A 23,146-nucleotide genomic window follows, 5' to 3' on the forward strand; every position below is an offset into this window, starting at 1 on the left:
ATAATTTTCCAGGACAACAGAAGATTTTCCAGGACATTTTACCTTTTCTCTCATTTTCCTTGTGTTTTCCATGACTGGGAAATTGGTCAACTGTTTTCCAGGACGTGTGGGAACCCTGATACTTGTCCAGGTGTGACCTGGTGGCTGGCTCACAATGGAGAAAGCAGAGTAGAGGTCAGTAGAGGCTGACAGCCATGGTGATGGTCTGATTTCCCCACAGTGGAGTCAGCCCTATGTTCCCTCAACCCTCTAGTGGAGCCAGAAAAAAGACAGGTGTGCCACAGAAAAACTGACGCATTTAATTTTCTCTAGCCTCCAACACAGAGTAGCCTTGGCTAGACTGATGGCCACCTCCACAACAATACAACCATGTATTACTCTCCAGATAGTCCTACACTTGCCTACAACATCGCCCATTCTTAGATTATTTTAAACAGTGCAATAATTCTTTTTCATAGGTTTCTCAAATAAAAATAAACATACTGTACAATAGAATAGATAACTACTACCAACTATGCTACTGTAGGCCCATAGGTGGCACTATTAAGAGCCACAATTATCATTGAAAACTCTTCCTGATGATTTGCACTGTAGTGGAGGAGACTCTAGTTGTGGCTGGCAGCAGCACCATGCAGGGAGGAGTGTGTCTCTGACCTCCTGATACAAATCTCATTCTCAATAAGCTGAATTTGGCGCCCCGGGAAATGTCTAATATGACATAGGCATATTACAAGATTAAAAAGGCCAAATATGAATACAGGTGAAAGATAATTACGTCTACACAAGCATAAACTCAATCCAACTGCATTGTTTTCCATAGACACATTTAAAATCAACTGCCAATTAAGCAAATCAATTAAGCCCACACAGCCTCCTTAAAATGTTGAAATCTAAACTGTCATCTCCTCAAATGCAGACTCCTGAACACTATGAGCATTAAAACAAGCCGTGTGTAATCAGGGTGTGCAGGTGTCAAGACACTTGAAGACAGTAGTGTAAAGGGTTAATAACATCACACTGACATACACTGTCAATCATGGTGAAATCATATCAATCATATATTTGCTGTATTCTACTGTGGTGTAGAATACAACAGCAAACTAGGTTTTCTGCAAAGGCAAACTTGTCTCTTTCAGTCAAACATAACAATATTCTACAATAAAACAGTCTACCAAGTCATACACTTCTTCTTTTGATCACCTTCCTTCTTGGAATCTGGAAATTCTGATGTGAAACTCTGTTCCAGTGCATTTTTCCTAGTAGAAAGTCGGAATTTCGTACTTTCCAACATCTCAGGAACGCAGTATTAATGTCACAACACCCCCCCCCCAATTCCTCTGCGATGTCAGATGGTTCTTGCGTGGTGGAGTTAGTCTTTATCTTCAGTGTCTGGAGGCAGTGGGACCCATGACAGAAGTCCACATGGGAATGATCAGAAGTCTGCGTGTGTTTTCTGCACGGCCCTGAGAGAGAGAGGAAAGACATTTAGCTTGGAGGGAGACGCGTCTTGTGCTTTCAGAGACAGAAACTTTATTGTTTAGTGGTTCTGGAAGGTCAACCCAATTGCCATAATAACAACTCCAATTGTACTGAAATCCACAAATACATTGAAACAAAACCTCGGCCTCAGTTTTGTTTCTAAAACGTGGCATTTTACATCTCTGCAAACCTACAATCTCAACGTCCATGTCTGTCCAGACTCATACCAGCACACAGACCTGGTTCTGTGCACATTCTGTGCTATGTTACCACCACCAGTGTTCACTTTGCTTTGTATGGTTGGTTGTATGTATTTGTATTATGCAACTTTTTGCTACTCCACACTTTTCCTGTCACATGAGCGAGACGACCCACCTGACTGCATCATGTGACTGCATCATGTGACTGCATCATGTGGGTATTTAAGATGGCATCTTTCTTGTGTCACTTTGTCTGATGAAGCAGTTTGTTGCTTGAAACGTACGTTTCCACCGGTGCATTCACTGAACTAACCTGGAGCCCTGCAGTGTGCAAGCTTTTCTTTCCTTTTCCAGTTTTGTCTACTTTCAGCTCTGCACCTGCCCTGTCTGCTTTGGATGTGCGTGTTTTTATCTATTTTCATGCAATACCTTAATACCACCCAAGCAAGCCTACTCAGAAACATATGAAATACCTTAAAAATTACAAAATACATTGGAGGGGGGCTTTAAGGTTTAGGATTAACGTTCCCCCAGTTAGCGTTTCTACTGTCCCTTACAAAACAAGTTATTATCTTGATCTGATATCTGATCTTATATTGCTTTGAAAACACCACGTGTTTTAGTTGAATAAAACATTTGATTGACAATTTATTTGGTGGTGTGATCAGATAGTCACAGTGTGACGTGTACTCCACGTGCAATGACTACTATTATTGAACTGAAATATGAAAACATGTTTATGTCATATAGTATAGTATAGTTTTAACCTGTAGTGTGTGTAAGTCATGGATGTATTAAAAGAACTGGATAGGGGACGTGCCACGCCCACCCATGCATTCGGACGGAGGTTGCTCACTGGTGCATGAAGCCATCATGGGGGCTTTTTCTTCCTGGTTTTACTTCCTGACCATGCAGCCCAAGGCGAAGTGCGCATGTGTGCCATGACGTGTTCCATGACGTCTCCCACCCCTCCCACCCATGGATTGTATTACAAAAGAAAATACCCCCGTATACGGCTCTTAGTGGCTTCTGAAGAAAAAAATGCCCCATAAAAAAATAGTTGATAATTAAAAGTCGTTTTATACTTTGAGTGACACCCGGAAAAAATTCACCTGGGTTTAACAGCTGCCAGAGTCCCCATGCAAGTGGATGGGAATTTTCCTTTCTGGGCTGCATGGCGTCACGTGACTTGCAATACAATTCTACGTATCTGCAGAAACGTACAATACTGACATTTTATTCTGGCGAGCAGCCAGATGGGGGCGGTAGCGTCAGGTTAGTTAAGATGATGGGGTGAGAAGAAAAGATCAGGAGAAAAAAAATCCATAGAAATTCACCCGAACAGAATAGAGGGTGACTGGTCATCATACCTCAGATGAGGACACAGGACTTAGGAGGTCTGAAGGGGTTGTCGCTGGAGGGGACTCCCACGAGGAGAGGGTCTTTGTGGGCATTTTGCAGACAGAAGGTCTTCAGATCCGCTGCAGCCTGAGAGACCTGTATTTAAAAAAGAGCATGCGAATCAAGGGATTTCACCCGCCATTTTATTTTTCAATTGAGATTTCGTAAAATGCTCATAAAAACATGTTTACTTGGTCAAGTCAAGCGATTGGGCTATATTTAGAATCAGGGGAGAGTATAGAACACTAGTGGAGCCGTGGGAGTTAGACACCCCCACACAGTGGTCTCCAAAGCCTCTGGGACACTTCATCATAAATCATTTATGCTATCACTTATGAGATTGGTGATGTCACCAGTGATGTCACTGAAGCACTCAATGATGATGTCATCAGTGATTGATGTCATCAGTGGTGATGTCACCAGATGATGTCATCATTGCTCGAGTGACATCACATCATTAGGTAATTAGGGCAATTACCTAATTAAAAAATCTGGCTCCATCACGCACGGGTGCTCTTTACATTTCTTGAAAGTTTCAGCCCGATCGCACCTAAAAAAGCATAGCTGTGGCCAAATACAATTCTGCTCACTCACTCACTCACTCACACACTCACACACTCACTCACTCACTCACAGACACTTCTCATTCTTATAGTAGATAGATAACAAAAATCTTGAATTAGGTGAAGTGTGCATTATTAGGCCTGTGATTTGTCTATAATGAGCGTTGTACTCAAATCTAAATTGGGAGTGCAGCCATAGATTTACTGCCTATCAACATGAGGGTCGCAGGTTCGAGCCCCTGGGGGGGCTGGGGGGAATAGCGCCATCCTCCCACGTGTGAGGTCCTTCCGGTGAATCACCTTGCTGTCAGATGAACTGGCTGCACATGTATCAGAGGAGGCATGTGCTGCTAGTATACAGCTCTCTGCACATGTATCAGAGGGGGCATGTGCTGCTAGTATACAGCTCTCTGCACATGTATCAGAGGAGGCATGTGCTGCTAGTATACAGCTCTCTGCACATGTATCAGAGGAGGCATGTGCTGCTAGTATACAGCTCTCTGCACATGTATCAGAGGGGGCATGTGCTGCTAGTATACAGCTCTCTGCACATGTATCAGAGGGGGCATGTGCTGCTAGTATACAGCTCTCTGCACATGTATCAGAGGGGGCATGTGCTGCTAGTATACAGCTCTCTGCACATGTATCAGAGGGGGCATGTGCTGCTAGTATACAGCTCTCTGCACATGTATCAGAGGAGGCATGTGCTGCTAGTATACAGCTCTCTGCACATGTATCAGAGGGGGCATGTGCTGCTAGTATACAGCTCTCTGCACATGTATCAGAGGAGGCATGTGCTGCTAGTATACAGCTCTCTGCACATGTATCAGAGGAGGCATGTGCTGCTAGTATACAGCTCTCTGCACATGTATCAGAGGAGGCATGTGCTGCTAGTATACAGCTCTCTGCACATGTATCAGAGGAGGCATGTGCTGCTAGTATACAGCTCTCTGCACATGTATCAGAGGAGGCATGTGCTGCTAGTATACAGCTCTCCCCAGATTGGCAGAGCAACGTCCAGGACAGCAGAGGGAATTGGGGGAGGAGGAGGAGGGGCTAATTTCATTGCATTTCAAATCACAAGTTGCCGCCTCAAGAGAGCTTTGCTGACAGCTTGCTGCTCTGTGACTTCAACAAGCACAGCAGTCACAGAGCAGCACAATCAACAAAGCCAGCACTGTGCACCATCACAGACTCACACTACACTACACTGTGCACCATCACACACTCACACTACACTACACTGTGCACCATCACAGACTCACACTACACTACACTGTGCACCATCACAGACTCACACTACACTACACTGTGCACCATCACAGACTCACACTACACTACACTGTGCACCATCACAGACTCACACTACACACCATCACACACTCACACTACACTACACTACACTGTGCACCATCACAGACTCACATTACACTACACTGTGCACCATCACACACTCACACTACACTACACTGTGCACCATCACACACTCACACTACACTACACTGTGCACCATCACAGACTCACATTACACTACACTGTGCACCATCACACACTCACACTACACTGTGCACCATCACACACTCACACTACACTACACTACACTGTGCACCATCACAGACTCACACTACACTGTGCACCATCACACACTCACACTACACTACACTGTGCACCATCACAGACTCACACTACACTACACTGTGCACCATCACAGACTCACACTACACTACACTGTGCACCATCACACACTCACACTACACTACACTGTGCACCATCACACACTCACACTACACTACACTGTGCACCATCACACACTCACACTACACTACACTGTGCACCATCACACACTCACACTACACTGTGCACCATCACACACTCACACTACACTACACTGTGCACCATCACAGACTCACATTACACTACACTGTACACCATCACAGACTCACACTACACTACACTGTGCACCATCACACACTCACATTACACTACACTGTGCACCATCACAGACTCACACTACACTACACTGTGCACCATCACACACTCACACTACACTACACTGTGCACCATCACACACTCACACTACACTACACTGTGCACCATCACACACTCACACTACACTGTGCACCATCACACACTCACACTACACTACACTACACTGTGCACCATCACAGACTCACACTACACTACACTGTGCACCATCACAGACTCACATTACACTACACTGTGCACCATCACACACTCACACTACACTACACTGTGCACCATCACACACTCACACTACACTGTGCACCATCACACACTCACACTACACTACACTGTGCACCATCACAGACTCACACTACACTACACTGTGCACCATCACAGACTCACATTACACTACACTGTGCACCATCACACACTCACACTACACTACACTGTGCACCATCACACACTCACACTACACTGTGCACCATCACACACTCACACTACACTACACTGTGCACCATCACACACTCACACTACACTACACTGTGCACCATCACAGACTCACACTACACTACACTGTGCACCATCACAGACTCACACTACACTACACTGTGCACCATCACACACTCACACTACACTACACTGTGCACCATCACACACTCACACTACACTACACTGTGCACCATCACACACTCACACTACACTACACTGTGCACCATCACACACTCACACTACACTGTGCACCATCACACACTCACACTACACTACACTGTGCACCATCACAGACTCACACTACACTACACTGTGCACCATCACACACTCACACTACACTACACTGTGCACCATCACACACTCACACTACACTACACGTAGCAGCACATTATACTCACAAGACTTTTGTTTCAACTACTTATTTAGAGAAGAGCATATTATAGGTGACTGGAAATAAAATACTGAAATAGACTACTTTAACTAGACATAAATATTTAACATACAGTCATAGTAACGAGATCAAATTGATGTAGTTCAGTATGGAAGATTTGTTTTAGGTTAACTTTTCTTTGTCTGTTGGTGGTTGCTTGCCTTATAGTGATGACAAGGTCGTAGTTCAACAAACTTTTTGATTTTAGCTAATTGACTAGTTGTTGCATTGGCTTTCAATGGGGTTCAATTGTTGGTAGCAGCGATGTAGTGAAGGGTAAATCGAGCTAAACCCAGTTCACATTTTCAAAATACTGTTTCCTCACTTTGATTAACTGTTGTTTTGAGTCTGGTGGTGATAAAGTTAACTAAGCTACATACAGGTCTACCTTAATGAGTCTGATTATTAACTTGTTTTGAACCTGGTCATAATAACTAACTAACTACATATAGGCTAGGCCTATCTTAATGAGTCTGATTATTAACTGTTATTTTGAGTGTGGTCATATAACTAAGTTAACTACATACAGGTCTACCTTAATGAGTCTGATTATGAACTGTTGTTTTGAACCTGGTCATATAAATAACTACATATATAGGCCTACCTTAATGCGGCGAACACTGGCCTCCAGACGAAGCTGCTTCACTGCTTTCTGGGCGAGGAGCAGACTGCTGCTGTTGGCTGTGTTGTTCGACATGTCTAAGTCCAAATATACAGAGAGTGACGAGAGTGAGTGGACTGTCACACCACTGTCGTTTAGCTGGAATAACGACAGATAGACCTTCCGGTTAGCGCCCTTCAAAATAAAACCCCAACAACAACAACAACAACAACAACAACAACAACAACAACAACAACAACAACAACAACAACAACAACAATAATAATAAACAAAAAACAAACGTTTGCTATTTTCAGTGGCACAATTGGTTCTAAAGACTGTTAGAATGGCAGCCCCAATTCTTATTTGTAGGCCTACATGTCCTACACAAGATGTCATGGCCTACTACAGCTAATAATGTTGACGATAATAATAATAATTGTTAATAATAATAATAATAATAATGATGTTGTTGTTGTTGTTGTTGTTGTTGATGATGATAACAACAACAAAAAAAATAATAATAAAAAAATAATAATAATAATAATAATAATAATGATGATGATGATGATGATGATGTTGTTGTTGATGATGATGATAACAACACATAATAATAATAATAATAATAATAATAATAATAATAATAATAATAATAATAATAATAATAATAATAATAATTTCTCAAACACCAAATAGGTGTCCCGCTTCAGCCCGTAGGGTGGCGGTGTGGGAGCGCAGATCAGGCTTGGATGTGAGCGCCACCTCGTGGCTGCTGTGTGTTAGTCCAGCAGAGAGGCAGAGCAGAGAGCAGGCTTGGATCAGGTTTGGATGTGATGTGAGCTGAGCGCCACCGAGCTGTCTCTGCCCGCAGATGTAAGATGGCGGTGTCGGTGTTCCCCGGCGTGCGGCTCCTCTCCATCGGAGACGCGAACGGAGACATCCAGCGGCACTCGGAGCAGCAGCCCCTGCGGCTGGAAGTGAGGACCACACAGGACGCTGCCCTCATCAATCTCTCCAATGGTGAGTCGACCTTTTCTGCAGCGAATCCTCGGATGTTCGGCCTGTTTTAGCTGCCAATGCTAATGCTTCCAGCTAATGTAGCGCTACCGAATAACGTTAGGTAGCAGTACGAGAGCACGTCGCCTCCCCCCTGCTCGTCACGAGGAAGCTCCTAAAACTCACTTTGTCGTTGTCAGCTGAGATATTTTGAGCTTGTTATTGTCAGGTTCTTACCCTCCACAGCAGCTCAATACTTCACGGATCAGTGCAGCATTCACAGCAAGCCCTTAGTGAGTTGGTAAACATCATTAGCTAGCTAACAAGCAAGGCAGAGCACTAATATAGTGTGATGCTAATGGACCTGGCTAGTTGAACAATGCCGCTAGCCCATGCTCCAGCTCTGATGCTGCAACAAACCATGTCTTTACCCTTCATGTGCCTATTGCCTAACATGTGTTTAGTCACATAGACTCGCCCTCATTGTGTTCATGTTTGCCGGCAACGTCAAGGTGTCCCAACAACGTTGCTTAGCTCCTTAGCTAGCGAGTTAGCAGCTGTGGCTTGTTTTGGATCAGAGAGCAGAGGGCATCACTGTGAGCCGCTGCTGCAGGAGGCAGGAGCGGGTCCAGGCTGGCCCGCAGCCCGCTCACTGACACACCGACAGACAGACAGACAGACACATACACTTTTTGACCTTATGACTTAAACAGTCCAGCTCACGTTTCTCACTGGAGAGCCCGGGCCCACATTATTTATGCATTCATCTTTGTTCTCATTGGAACATACCCGGCTCCCCGCCACCTCCTCTCCTCTCTCTACCTCTCCTCTCTCTCTTCTCATCTATCTCTTCTCATCTCCTCCCACCTCCTCTCCTCTCTCTACCTCTCCTCTCTCTTCTCATCTCCCACCTCCTCTCCTCCTCCTCTTCTCTCATCTCTCTCCTCCCTCTGTCCTGTCTGGAGGCAGGCAGGCAGCACTGTCTTTGCAGCTTCTTTCATGTGATGTCCCGACAAACCCGTCTTTATTTGTCACACGAACACACGCATGCAGCCAGCCACACACACACACACTCACTCATGCTGACGGTGGCCGGTGAAACAGTCTCTGCATTTATCCCATCCAGGCTTGTCCTTCCTCCGGGGGGCAGCCAGGAGCAGTGGGCAGCTTTCTCTTGTACAGCGCCCCGGGACCAACTTCAAATGTTGTCGTCACTGGTCAGATGACGATCTTCTGCATGTTTTTAAAGGGGGGGGTCCATATCGATGTTGTACGCAGAGAACATGCAAACTCAACACAGAAAGGCACGGAAAGTGAAGACTAGTGCACAGTCTAAACCAGTGAAGACTAGTTCACAGTCTAAAGCAGTGAAGACTAGTGCACAGTCTAAACCAGTGAAGACTAGTTCACAGTCTAAAGCAGTGAAGACTAGTGCAGTGAAGACTAGTGCACAGTCTAAAGCAGTGAAGACTAGTGCACAGTCTAAAGCAGTGAAGACCAGTGCACAGTCTAAACCAGTGAAGACTAGTGCACAGTCTAAAGCAGTGGAGACCAGTGCACAGTCTAAAGCAGTGAAGACTAGTGCACAGTCTAAAGCAGTGAAGACTAGTGCACAGTCTAAAGCAGTGAAGACTAGTGCACAGTCTAAAGCAGTGAAGACTAGTGCAGTGAAGACTAGTGCACAGTCTAAAGCAGTGAAGACTAGTGCACAGTCTAAAGCAGTGAAGACTAGTGCACAGTCTAAACCAGTGAAGACTAGTGCACAGTCTAAAGCAGTGAAGACTAGTGCACAGTCTAAAGCAGTGAAGACTAGTGCACAGTCTAAAGCAGTGAAGACTAGTGCACAGTCTAAAGCAGTGAAGACTAGTGCACAGTCTAAAGCAGTGAAGACTAGTGCACAGTCTAAACCAGTGAAGACTAGTTCAGTCTAAAGCAGTGAAGACTAGTTCACAGTCTAAAGCAGTGAAGACTAGTGCACAGTCTAAAGCAGTGAAGACTAGTGCAGTGAAGACTAGTGCACAGTCTAAAGCAGTGAAGACCAGTGCACAGTCTAAAGCAGTGAAGACCAGTGCACAGTCTAAAGCAGTGAAGACTAGTGCACAGTCTAAAGCAGTGAAGACTAGTGCACAGTCTAAAGCAGTGAAGACTAGTGCACAGTCTAAAGCAGTGAAGACTAGTGCACAGTCTAAAGCAGTGAAGACTAGTTCAGTCTAAAGCAGTGAAGACTAGTGCACAGTCTAAAGCAGTGAAGACTAGTGCACAGTCTAAAGCAGTGAAGACTAGTGCAGTGAAGACTAGTGCACAGTCTAAAGCAGTGAAGACTAGTGCACAGTCTAAAGCAGTGAAGACCAGTGCACAGTCTAAAGCAGTGAAGACTAGTGCACAGTCTAAAGCAGTGAAGACCAGTGCACAGTCTAAAGCAGTGAAGACTAGTGCACAGTCTAAAGCAGTGAAGACTAGTGCACAGTCTAAAGCAGTGAAGACTAGTGCACAGTCTAAAGCAGTGAAGACTAGTGCACAGTCTAAAGCAGTGAAGACCAGTGCACAGTCTAAAGCAGTGAAGACTAGTTCACAGTCTAAAGCAGTGAAGACTAGTTCAGTCTAAAGCAGTGAAGACTAGTGCACAGTCTAAAGCAGTGAAGACTAGTGCACAGTCTAAAGCAGTGAAGACTAGTGCACAGTCTAAAGCAGTGAAGACCAGTGCACAGTCTAAAGCAGTGAAGACTAGTGCACAGTCTAAAGCAGTGAAGACTAGTGCACAGTCTAAACCAGTGAAGACTAGTGCAGTGAAGACCAGTGCACAGTCTAAAGCAGTGAAGACTAGTGCACAGTCTAAAGCAGTGAAGACTAGTGCACAGTCTAAAGCAGTGAAGACTAGTGCACAGTCTAAAGCAGTGAAGACTAGTGCAGTGAAGACTAGTGCACAGTCTAAAGCAGTGAAGACAGTCTAAAGTGATTGGACTGAAATTCCGTTTTCGGGAGAAGATGGAACGTTTGGTTGAGAGGACACACTAGCGGGGGCGGGGCCTCTGCAGCGTGTTTACAAGCCATACGTCACTTCCATGCTACTTCACAAAACCACAACAATGTGGAGGCGTCCACGTCCAGCTGCTTTAACGTCTCAAAAAAGCAAAGAAATTCTGCACTAAGCCCTAAACTCAAAGCAGAGCAGTATCCTAATGACTTTTATGACTCAGGCGATAAGCTGTTTTGCAAATTCTGTCAACATTCAACCCAAGCCAACCAAGTAAGCTTGCTAATGTAACGTCACACTGACAAAGCTGTTCACAACTTAAACAGGCAACTTACAGTGTGAGATGACAAGCAAGATGTGGTGAGGAAGAGGGATGACTCCTTTTCATTCAAATCCCCACAGAGAAAGAGTGTGAAGTTCCAATAATCCATGATGCTGACTTTTTATCCCCCATGTGGTCGCTGCCTGTCTGACACACTCCACAGGCACAGCACTCTGTATACAAACATGTGAACAATAAAGGTTGAAAGTGGGGGGGGGGGGGGTGCCTTTGCCCTGTTTGACAGGGAGATGTCACATCTCTGTGTTTAACTATATGATTAAGTGATAGATAGATAGATACAGTGGGGAGAACAAGTATTTGATACACTGCCGATTTTGCAGGTTTTCCCACTTACAAAGCATGTAGAGGTCTGTCATTTTTATCATAGGTACACTTCAACTGTGAGAGACGGAATCTAAAACAAAAATCCAGAGAATCACATTGTATGATTTTTAAGTAATTCATTTGCATTTTATTGCATGAAATAAGTATTTGATAGATCAGAAAAACAGAACTTAATATTTGGTAAAGAAAGCTTTGTTTGCACCTCGTGGGGCATCAATGATCATGAGAAAGGTGAGGGATCAGCCCAGAACTACATGACAGGACCTGGTCAATGACCTGAAGAGAGCTGGGACCACATGTCTCAAAGAAAACCATTAGTAACACACTACACCGTAATGGATTAAAATCCTGCAGCGCACGCAAGGTCCCCCTACTCAAGCCAGCCCAGGTCCAGGCCCGTCTGAGGTTTGCCAATGAGCATCTGGATGATCCAGAGGAGGAATGGGAGAAGGTCATGTGGTCTGATGAGACCAAAATAGAGCTTTTTGGCATAAACTCCACTCGCCGTGTTTGGAGGAAGAAGGAGGATAAGTACAACCCCAAGAACACCATCCCAACCGTGAAGCATGGAGGTGGAAACCTCCTTCTTTGGGGATGCTTTTCTGCAAAGGGGACAGGACCAATGCACCGTATTGAGGGGAGGATGGATGGGGCCATGTATCGCCAGATCTTGGACAACAACCTCCTTCCCTCAATAAGAGCATTGAAGATGGGTCGTGGCTGGGTCTTCCAGCATGACCACGACCCGAAATGTTGCCCAGCGACAGCCCCGAAACCTGAAGGATCTGGAGAAGATCTGTATGGAGGAGTGGGCCAAAATCCCTGCTGCAGTGTGTGCAAACCTGGTCAAGAACTACAGGAAACGTCTGATCTCTGTAATTGCAAACAAAGGTTTCTTTACCAAATATTAAGTTCTGTTTTTCTGATGTATCAAATACTTATTTCATGCAATAAAATGCAAATTAATTACCGTAAATTCCGGACTATAAGCCGCGGCTTTTCCCCCGTTTTTTGGCCCCTGCGGCTTATATAACGGTGCGGCTTATCTATGGATTTTTTCAGCAAAAAATAAAATAAAAAACGGAATTCTCTCTTCTTTAGCACTCTTTCTAACTATAAATCCACTTCTGTTTTAATTTCCTCTCTTGCCCTCTTTTCACCACACCGCGGACACTGTGTGCACTGTAAAAAAAAAACACAGGTGGTGTTGTGTTATGTTGTTTTGTTGAAATGTTAATAAATGGGAGCTTCCTCAAACAGCCATCTCTTTCCCGACAATCCCCTCTGTGCACGAACCCTTACATATGGTAATTAACATTAAAACACAATTAAAAAAAAAAAAAAAAAAAAAAACATTAAAACACCCGCGGCTTATAGTCCGGTGCGGCTTATATATGTAACAAACAGGCAATTTTGCTGCTGCGGCTTATACTCCGGTGCGCCTTATAGTCCGGAATTTACGGTACTTAAAAATCATACAATGTGATTTTCTGGATTTTTGTTTTAGATTCTGTATCTCACAGTTGAAGTGTACCTATGATAAAAATTACAGACCTCTACATGCTTTGTAAGTGGGAAAACCTGCAAAATCGGCAGTGTATCAAATACTTGTTCTCCCCACTGTAGATAGATAGATGGATGGATAGATAGATAGATAGATGGGTGGATGATTGTAAATCGTGGACATTTTTTCATTCCCACTTATTAGACACTGTTTCTGATGGAAAAATTTGTGTAAAAAGCACAGAAACACAGAATTCAGAAAAATTTAAAGGGAATTTGGGGGGAAATTAAAATGGAATTTGGAAAAAAAATAAAATGGATTTCATATGGCTCTATGCTATAGTCCAAATCTGCAGAGTTTGGAGCAGCGACCGGGGCAGCAGGGGGGGAAAGCCAAGTCCAATTGGGGAGAAAGTGGGGGGAAATGCGGGGGGCGGGGCACACTATCTGAATGCAATCTGTTCACCCAAAAACACATTTTAATGACGTGTAAAACGGGGGTCATAGTGTCATCAGTCCTAATCGCCCTCTCTCTCTCTCTCTCTCTGTCTCTTTCTGTGTCTCTCTCTCTCTCTGTCTCTTTCTGTGTCTCTCTCTCTCTCTCTCTCTCTGTCTCTCTCTCTCTGTCTCTCTCTGTCTCTTTCTGTGTCTCTCTCTCTCTCTGTGTCTCTGGCTCTCTCTCTCTCTCTCTCTCTCTCTGTCTCTCTCTCTCTCTCTCTCTGTCTCTCTCTGTCTCTCTGGCTCTCTCTCTCTCTCTCTCTCTGGCTCTCTCTCTCTGGCTCTCTGTCTCTCTCTCTCTCTCTCTCTCTCTCTCTGTCTCTCTCTCTCTCTCTCTCTCTAGGAGAGGAGACGTGTGTGTTCAAGTGTTCTGTTTCCAGGGAGACGGAGTGCAGCCGTGTGGGGAAGCAGTCATTCATCATCACACTGGGCTGCAACAGCGTCCTACTGCAGTTCTCCTCACCCGCAGGTACACACACACACACTGACCGAGGTACACACACACACTGACCCAGGTACACACACACACACACACACACACACACACACACACACACTGACCCAGGTACACACACACACACACTGACCCAGGTAGACACACACACACACACACACACACACTGACCGAGGTACACACACACACACACACACTGACCCAGGTACACACACACACTGACCCAGGTACACACACACACACACTGACCCAGGTACACACTACACACCACACCTGACCCTACCAGGCCATGCTACACACTAACCCGTCACAATGAGGCAGGCTGGTTTGAATGCATGAATATCCGGGACTCAAGAGACTCCAGTCGGCAACGAAGAAAATCCCTTTCCGCTCCCTGCAAGCTCTGCCATTGGCTCAGACCGACCGGCTCTGCCCATTTATGGATTTCCTTTCCACTCCGTGCGTGTCGCTCTCAAATCCCTCTGTCGCTATGAAACGACAACAACACTTAGCTCGTTGCTAGTAGCAAGTAGCAACTTGACAACAACACTTAGCTCGTTGCTAGTAGCAAGTAGCAACTTGACAACAACACTTAGCTCGTTGCTAGTAGCAAGTAGCAACTTGACAACAACACTTAGCTCGTTGCTAGTAGCAAGTAGCAACTTGACAACAACACTTAGCTCGTTGCTAGTAGCAAGTAGCAACTTGCGCCACGCTGAAAATGGTAAGTTTGACTATACACCGGTTGACTCTCGGTCTCGTCCGTTTTAATTGGGTAAAGCGCAGCATGGGAGCCGTCCCTTTACGAGCGCTGTTATTCAGCTTTTCCCAGAGCTTGCCGATGGATGCAAGTCGAAAGTCTGTCTCGAGAGATGAACCTGTGGCTAACTTAGTTTTGATCCTCACTCCATCTTGTCACGTTATCTTCTCCGACCTAGTTATCTTTGATGGCATACCCCATCCCCCATCCCTCCACCTCTGCTCAAAGGCATTCTCTAAAACTGTAGTGGGAGTCGACATTTCACCGTATGTTGGATGAATCATATAAATACTAATAGCAGTGTTTCCCATACATAAAGGAATTTGTGGGGGGCCGCCACAAAAGGATTTTGACCGCCACAAAAAGATGTTGACCCCAATTTGTTTTTTCTTTTTTCTTTTTTTTTTTACAGTGCACCTGAACGCAACATGCAAGATACCCGCTGAATAAGTGTCCAATAAATGTTCAATACTTATAGCATTTCAGTCTGGAATATGGAATATCTTTCAATAATCTATGATTTAGCTGCTAAATTGTCAAATACCGCCATCTGCTCGCTACCCATGCACTTATGTATGTACCGTAAATTCCGGACTATAAGGCGCACCGGTCTATAAGCCGCACCTTCAAAGTTGACTATTTTTTTCTTATATAAGCCGCACCGGTCTATAAGCCGCGGGTGTTTTGATGTTTAATTACCATATGTAAGGCTTCGTGCACAGAGGGGATTGTCGGGAAAGAGATGGCTGTTTGGGGAAGCTCCCATTTATTAACATTTCAACAAAACAAAAGTCAGGTCACTAATCCCCAGACAAAATCACACATTGTGAGATGCTTAAAAATCACCATCGGCGGGAGCTTTACTCCAGATGCTGTGCAGCCAAGAACACAAGTGAAATTCGTTCTCTCGTGACCTGTGGTTCTCAACGTGATGGACGATTCACCTTTCTTGTTAACAGTCCTAGTGAGAGGCAGGTCGAACGTCAAAGGCACTTCATCCATATTTATGATCTGCTCCGGTCCGATGGAATATTCCTTGATCTTTCTTTGTGTGAATTCGCCGAAGTTTGTAATTTTCTCCTGGTAGTCGGGAGGGAGTTGCTGACACAGTCGTCCGCGCCCTGACGGACAGTCCCTTTCGTCTCGGGTTTGTGCATGATCCTTTGCTGCTGCTGCTGTTGTTGTTCCTGTCTCGCTACTGTCTCAGACATGGCTTTCAGGCTCAATCGCCGCCATCGTCGTAACACAGCCAGTTCTCCATCTTTTGAAGCATGATGTTAGATTACAACGAGCTAGTTGTGTGGCTTAGCCTTCCAAAATGTTGCTGTTAGTTTTTTAGAATGTAATACATAGAATTGGGAATGTTACATTCAATTTCATTCAGACTGTCTTTCAGGCTCAATCGCTGCCTTTTTCCCCCCGGAGCGAGGGAGGAGGGAGGGTGTTTTACCGTAGTGGCTGAGAGAGAGTAGTGGCACAGTGCTCCAATCAGGTCGCGAGGCACATTTTTTGCAACATCATCCAATCAGGGTCTCGCTCTCATAATGTCTGTCTTGCTCTCGTTCTGCCTCATACCAACATCCATAGATTTTGGAGGTTCCCGAGTGGCCGTTTGCTGGAAAAATCCATAGATAAGCCGCACCGTTATATAAGCCGCAGGGGGCAAAAAAGGCCAAAAAACGGGAAAAAAGCCGCGGCTTATAGTCCGGAATTTACGGTACTTAACCTAACTAACATAACCTAACACTATCCGGTGTGCACAACACTGTCAGCCTAAACTCCGGCTGACACCCCAAAAACCTACAATCCGCTACAGAAAAATGTATATTGTTTGTTTATTAACTGGCCCCTGGCCTTCTATCATTTCACGAAAGTGGCAAAGCAAGTTGAGTATCCCTGACCTATAGGGAGAAATTTAGTTTGTCATTGTAAACCCACAGCACAGTAATGATGACATGTTCTTCATAGATCTAGCCTTTTAATTTTGCTCTTAAGCTTTCTCAAAGTACACCAAATTCATGCATTTTACTTTAAAATGTTTAAAAAATATCTCGCGGGGGGGTATACCCCCGCACCCCCCTAGGGGGTCTGCGGTCCCCCACCACAAATACTCAAAATCCTGTGGGAAACACTGAATAGCAAGTAGAGAAAGTCTTGACAATTGACTCCAAAATGACCAATCAGCACCATGGACAGCGCTGAGGGCTCACATGTGAAAATGCAGATGAGCCTCCTTTAAATACTAAATATGTGTTGTCATAGAATATGTGACCTGTAAGCGTCAATGTGTGCTTTTATTTTCTGCTCCAGACTTCTCATCATTTTATAACCTCCTGAAGAACTGTCGCGGCCACAGTGGTGAGCGCTCCGTCTTCAGTGACCGCACAGAGGAGTCCTCCGCTGTGCAGTACTTCCAGGTACACACACACACACACACACACACGCATGCACATACACACACACACGCATGCACATACACACACACACACACACACACACACACACGCATGCACATACACACACACACGCATGCACATACACACACACACACACACACACACACACGCATGCACATACACACACAGAGGAGGGCACACCTATTATGCACACCTTAGTATCCACCTTATTTCTAGCGGCCATGATGCCTATGTGTTTTTCTTCTGGTGTGATCCTCCCAGCCTTGTTGCTGACAGCTTGGTGTGATCCTCCAGCCTTGTTGCTGACAGCTTGGTGTGATCCTCCAGCCTTGTTGCTGACAGCTTGACACTCGTCTGGGCAAACGAACGGAGCAAATCACTAATCAGGTCCAGCTTGGCAGAAATCTCATCGATAAATATCCCTTTAAGAGCGCAGTGCGCAGCCTACTGTGGCTAATGTTAGCGGCTAGCTAGCTATGTTACATGGCAGTAAAACGCCACTGAATGACCAAATTGATATAACTTTTAACCATTTCGAGTAACACTGTTAACTTTCCATATGGATCACCACCGTTAGTTTGTTGTTTATGAGCATAACGTGGCTATATTTGTCACGTTCTCTATCTAACTCTGATACACTGAAAATACGCGGAGGCGGGCCATAGCCTCTCTGTCGATGATTTGATTTGACAGTTCTGGGCGTTGGCGTTGGCCAATCCTGGCGTGGTCCACCCCCAAATCGATTGTGTTCTGGCGCAAAGCGAGTAGGTTCCAAGACGAAACAGTCTCGAGCCAACTATGTTATTTTAGAGCAGCGCGGGGGGGTACGGTGGTGCAGTGGTAAGCGCTGTCGCCTCACAGCTCGAAGGTCCTGGGTTCGATTCCCACGTGGGACGCTGTGAACGCTGAAGGAATGCGTGCCCGTCCGCATGTCCTCGAGTGCCCCCCGCCCGGGTGGGGTCGTCAAAAGGGCCTTTCTGTGTGGAGTTTGCATGTTCTCCCTGTGCCTCCCGGGGGTTTCCTTCATATAGGAACCCTCTTCACCAAAACATGGAATATCCTGGTTGCTAATGTGGTTCCTCCTCTGGTCGTTAAGGGCGCCTGTTCGGAGGGAGGGGAACTGGTTGGAATAGCGTGATCCTCCCACGTGCTATGTCCTACCGGTGAAGCTTCCCCTGTCAGGTGAAAAGAAGCAGCTGGCTAACTGCCCATGTGTCTTTTTTTTATGAATGAGCTGAGATTCCCGTCTTCCAGGGTTACGCTTTTAAACAGACATTGATTGGGGGCTGATACGGCCTCATACGAGCTGATACGGGGCTGATACGACCTCGACTGGCGGAACGAAAGGCGTGACAAAGTGACTCGCCATTCCATCCTTGTGACTTTGAGGCGTAGTGATGCTTTCACAGACTGTGTAAAAGTCTTTCTCTCCTCTCCTCTCAGTAGTGATGCTGTCACAGGCTGTGTAAAAGTCTTTCTCTCCTCTCCTCTCCTCTCAGTAGTGATGCTGTCACAGGCTGTGTAAAAGTCTTTCTCTCCTCTCCTCTCAGTAGTGATGCTGTCACAGGCTGTGTAGTGATGCTGTCACAGGCTGTGTAAAAGTCTTTCTCTCCTCTCCTCTCAGTAGTGATGCTGTCACAGGCTGTGTAAAAGTCTTTCTCTCCTCTCAGTAGTGATGCTGTCACAGGCTGTGTAAAAGTCTTTCTCTCCTCTCCTCTCAGTAGTGATGCTTTCACAGACTGTGTAAAAGTCTTTCTCTCCTCTCCTCTCAGTAGTGATGCTGTCACAGGCTGTGTAAAAGTCTTTCTCTCCTCTCCACTCAGTAGTGATGCTGTCACAGACTGTGTAAAAGTCTTTCTCTCCTCTCAGTAGTGATGCTGTCACAGGCTGTGTAAAAGTCTTTCCTCTCAGTAGTGATGCTTTCACAGACTGTGTAAAAGTCTTTCTCTCCTCTCCTCTCAGTAGTGATGCTGTCACAGACTGTGTAAAAGTCTTTCTCTCCTCTCCTCTCAGTAGTGATGCTGTCACAGACTGTGTAAAAGTCTTTCTCTCCTCTCCTCTCAGTAGTGATGCTTTCACAGGCTGTGTAAAAGTCTTTCTCTCCTCTCAGTAGTGATGCTTTCACAGACTGTGTAAAAGTCTTTCTCTCCTCTCCTCTCAGTAGTGATGCTTTCACAGGCTGTGTAAAAGTCTTTCTCTCCTCTCAGTAGTGATGCTGTCACAGACTGTGTAAAAGTCTTTCTCTCCTCTCCTCTCAGTAGTGATGCTTTCACAGACTGTGTAAAAGTCTTTCTCTCCTCTCAGTAGTGATGCTTTCACGGACTGTGTAAAAGTCTTTCTCTCCTCTCCTCTCAGTAGTGATGCTTTCACAGACTGTGTAAAAGTCTTTCCTCTCCTCTCAGTAGTGATGCTGTCACAGACTGTGTAAAAGTCTTTCTCTCCTCTCAGTAGTGATGCTTTCACAGACTGTGTAAAAGTCTTTCTCTCCTCTCCTCTCAGTAGTGATGCTTTCACAGACTGTGTAAAAGTCTTTCTCTCCTCTCCTCTCAGTAGTGATGCTTTCACAGGCTGTGTAAAAGTCTTTCTCTCCTCTCCTCTCAGTAGTGATGCTTTCACAGGCTGTGTAAAAGTCTTTCTCTCCTCTCAGTAGTGATGCTTTCACAGACTGTGTAAAAGTCTTTCTCTCCTCTCAGTTTGTAGTGATGCTTTCACAGGCTGTGTAAAAGTCTTTCTCTCCTCTCAGTAGTGATGCTTTCACAGACTGTGTAAACGTCTTTCTCTCCTCTCAGTAGTGATGCTTTCACAGACTGTGTAAAAGTCTTTCTCTCCTCTCAGTTTGTAGTGATGCTGTCACAGGCTGTGTAAAAGTCTTTCTCTCCTCTCAGTAGTGATGCTTTCACAGACTGTGTAAACGTCTTTCTCTCCTCTCAGTAGTGATGCTTTCACAGACTGTGTAAAAGTCTTTCTCTCCTCTCAGTAGTGATGCTGTCACAGACTGTGTAAAATTCTTTCTCTCCTCTCAGTAGTGATGCTGTCACAGGCTGTGTAAAAGTCTTTCTCTCCTCTCCTCTCAGTAGTGATGCTGTCACAGACTGTGTAAAAGTCTTTCTCTCCTCTCCTCTCAGTAGTGATGCTTTCACAGACTGTGTAAAAGTCTTTCTCTCCTCTCCTCTCAGTAGTGATGCTTTCACAGACTGTGTAAAAGTCTTTATCTCCTCTCCTCTCAGTAGTGATGCTTTCACAGACTGTGTAAAAGTCTTTCTCTCCTCTCCTCTCAGTAGTGATGCTTTCACAGGCTGTGTAAAAGTCTTTCTCTCCTCTCCTCTCAGTAGTGATGCTTTCACAGAGTGTGTAAAAGTCTTTCTCTCCTCTCCTCTCAGTAGTGATGCTTTCACAGACTGTGTAAAAGTCTTTCTCTCCTCTCCTCTCAGTAGTGATGCTGTCACAGACTGTAAAAGTCTTTCTCTCCTCTCCTCTCAGTAGTGATGCTGTCACAGGCTGTGTAAAAGTCTTTCTCTCCTCTCAGTAGTGATGCTGTCACAGGCTGTGTAAAATTCTTTCTCTCCTCTCCTCTCAGTAGTGATGCTGTCACAGACTGTGTAAAATTCTTTCTCTCCTCTCCTCTCAGTAGTGATGCTTTCACAGACTGTGTAAAAGTCTTTCTCTCCTCTCCTCTCAGTAGTGATGCTTTCACAGGCTGTGTAAAAGTCTTTCTCTCCTCTCAGTAGTGATGCTGTCACAGGCTGTGTAAAAGTCTTTCTCTCCTCTCCTCTCAGTAGTGATGCTGTCACAGGCTGTGTAAAAGTCTTTCTCTCCTCTCAGTAGTGATGCTGTCACAGGCTGTGTAAAAGTCTTTCTCTCCTCTCCTCTCAGTAGTGATGCTGTCACAGACTGTGTAAAAGTCTTTCTCTCCTCTCCTCTCAGTAGTGATGCTGTCACAGACTGTGTAAAAGTCTTTCTCTCCTCTCAGTTTGTAGTGATGCTTTCACAGGCTGTGTAAAAGTCTTTCTCTCCTCTCAGTAGTGATGCTGTCACAGACTGTGTAAAAGTCTTTCTCTCCTCTCCTCTCAGTAGTGATGCTGTCACAGGCTGTGTAAAAGTCTTTCTCTCCTCTCCTCTCAGTAGTGATGCTGTCACAGACTGTGTAAAAGTCTTTCTCTCCTCTCCTCTCAGTAGTGATGCTGTCACAGACTGTGTAAAAGTCTTTCTCTCCTCTCAGTAGTGATGCTTTCACAGGCGGTGTAAAAGTCTTTCTCTCCTCTCCTCTCAGTAGTGATGCTTTCACAGGCGGTGTAAAAGTCTTTCTCTCCTCTCCTCTCAGTAGTGATGCTTTCACAGGCGGTGTAAAAGTCTTTCTCTCCTCTCCTCTCAGTAGTGATGCTTTCACAGGCGGTGTAAAAGTCTTTCTCTCCTCTCCTCTCAGTAGTGATGCTTTCACAGGCGGTGTAAAAGTCTTTCTCTCCTCTCCTCTCAGTAGTGATGCTTTCACAGGCTGTGTAAAAGTCTTTCTCTCCTCTCCTCTCAGTAGTGATGCTTTCACAGAGTGTGTAAAAGTCTTTCTCTCCTCTCCTCTCAGTAGTGATGCTTTCACAGGCTGTGTAAAAGTCTTTCTCTCCTCTCCTCTCAGTAGTGATGCTTTCACAGAGTGTGTAAAAGTCTTTCTCTCCTCTCCTCTCAGTAGTGATGCTTTCACAGGCTGTGTAAAAGTCTTTCTCTCCTCTCAGTAGTGATGCTTTCACAGGCTGTGTAAAAGTCTTTCTCTCCTCTCAGTAGTGATGCTTTCACAGGCTGTGTAAAAGTCTTTCTCTCCTCTCAGTAGTGATGCTTTCACAGTGTGTGTAAAAGTCTTTCTCTCCTCTGCTCTCAGTTTTATGGCTACCTCTCCCAGCAACAGAACATGATGCAGGACTACGTTCGGACTGGGACTTACCAACGCGCCATCCTCCAGAACCACACAGACTTCAAAGACAAGGTAATCCTTTGTACAGTGTATGCTACACTGTAGCATACTCGCTCAAAATCTGCTCTCCGCCCACAACTGGTCGTCGTAGCAACGCCACATATCTGCCCTCCGTTTGTAATGTTCAAATTAAACCCCTGACGTTTCTGACTGGTGGGAAGCTGCTAAAAAGTGAATGAAGCCGGGCGGAACCGCACCAATACTAGTGGTGTAAATAGAACCAATACCAGTGGTGTAAATAGAACCAATACCAGTGGTGTAAATAGAACCAATACCAGTGGTGTAAATAGAACCGCGCCAATACCAGTGGTGTAAATAGAACCAATACCAGTGGTGTAAATAGAACCAATACCAGTGGTGTAAATAGAACCAATACCAGTGGTGTAAATAGAACCAATACCAGTGGTGTAAATAGAACCAATACCAGTGGTGTAAATAGAACCAATACCAGTGGTGTAAATAGAACCAATACCAGTGGTGTAAATAGAACCAATACCAGTGGTGTAAATAGAACCGCGCCAATACCAGTGGTGCAACATCTTAGAGTTGGGGCCCCAAACCACTGTCATCATAGTATCCCTGAATGAACATGAGGAGGCATAGACTACTTCATTATCAATAACGCTTTTAATTAATAAATTAAGCACAATATTAACAATAACTGTTAAAAAAATATGAAAATGAAAGTTCACAAAAATTAGTTAAACAAATCCTTTCAGTGCAAATGCATTATAAAAACAAACGCATAAGATTTGTTTAGAAAATGAAATTACACAAATGTATTATTAT

The 23,146-nt window shown here is 45.0% G+C and overlaps 1 protein-coding gene across 2 annotated transcripts in view; it reads left to right on the top strand.

Moving 5' to 3' along the window:
* Positions 1–7,987: 7,987 nt before the first annotated feature.
* The window catches only part of carm1 (coactivator-associated arginine methyltransferase 1), a gene marked incomplete at its 5' end in the record, with an annotated part of 73,954 nt that continues 58,795 nt past the window's right edge, over positions 7,988–23,146 (top strand). The window contains 4 exons of one of the 2 annotated variants that reach the window (XM_083650276.1): positions 7,988–8,148; positions 14,110–14,235; positions 17,291–17,397; positions 22,265–22,369. In XM_083650276.1, coding sequence (XP_083506402.1) covers positions 8,007–8,148; positions 14,110–14,235; positions 17,291–17,397; positions 22,265–22,369 — 480 coding nt within the window. The remainder of the gene's footprint in view (positions 8,149–14,109; positions 14,236–17,290; positions 17,398–22,264; positions 22,370–23,146) is intronic. The other variant, XM_083650275.1, reaches the window with a different exon arrangement.

The sequence above is a fragment of the Poromitra crassiceps genome (assembly GCF_964638095.1).
Source record: "Poromitra crassiceps genome assembly, chromosome: 13".
Lineage (NCBI taxonomy): Eukaryota > Metazoa > Chordata > Actinopteri > Beryciformes > Melamphaidae > Poromitra > Poromitra crassiceps.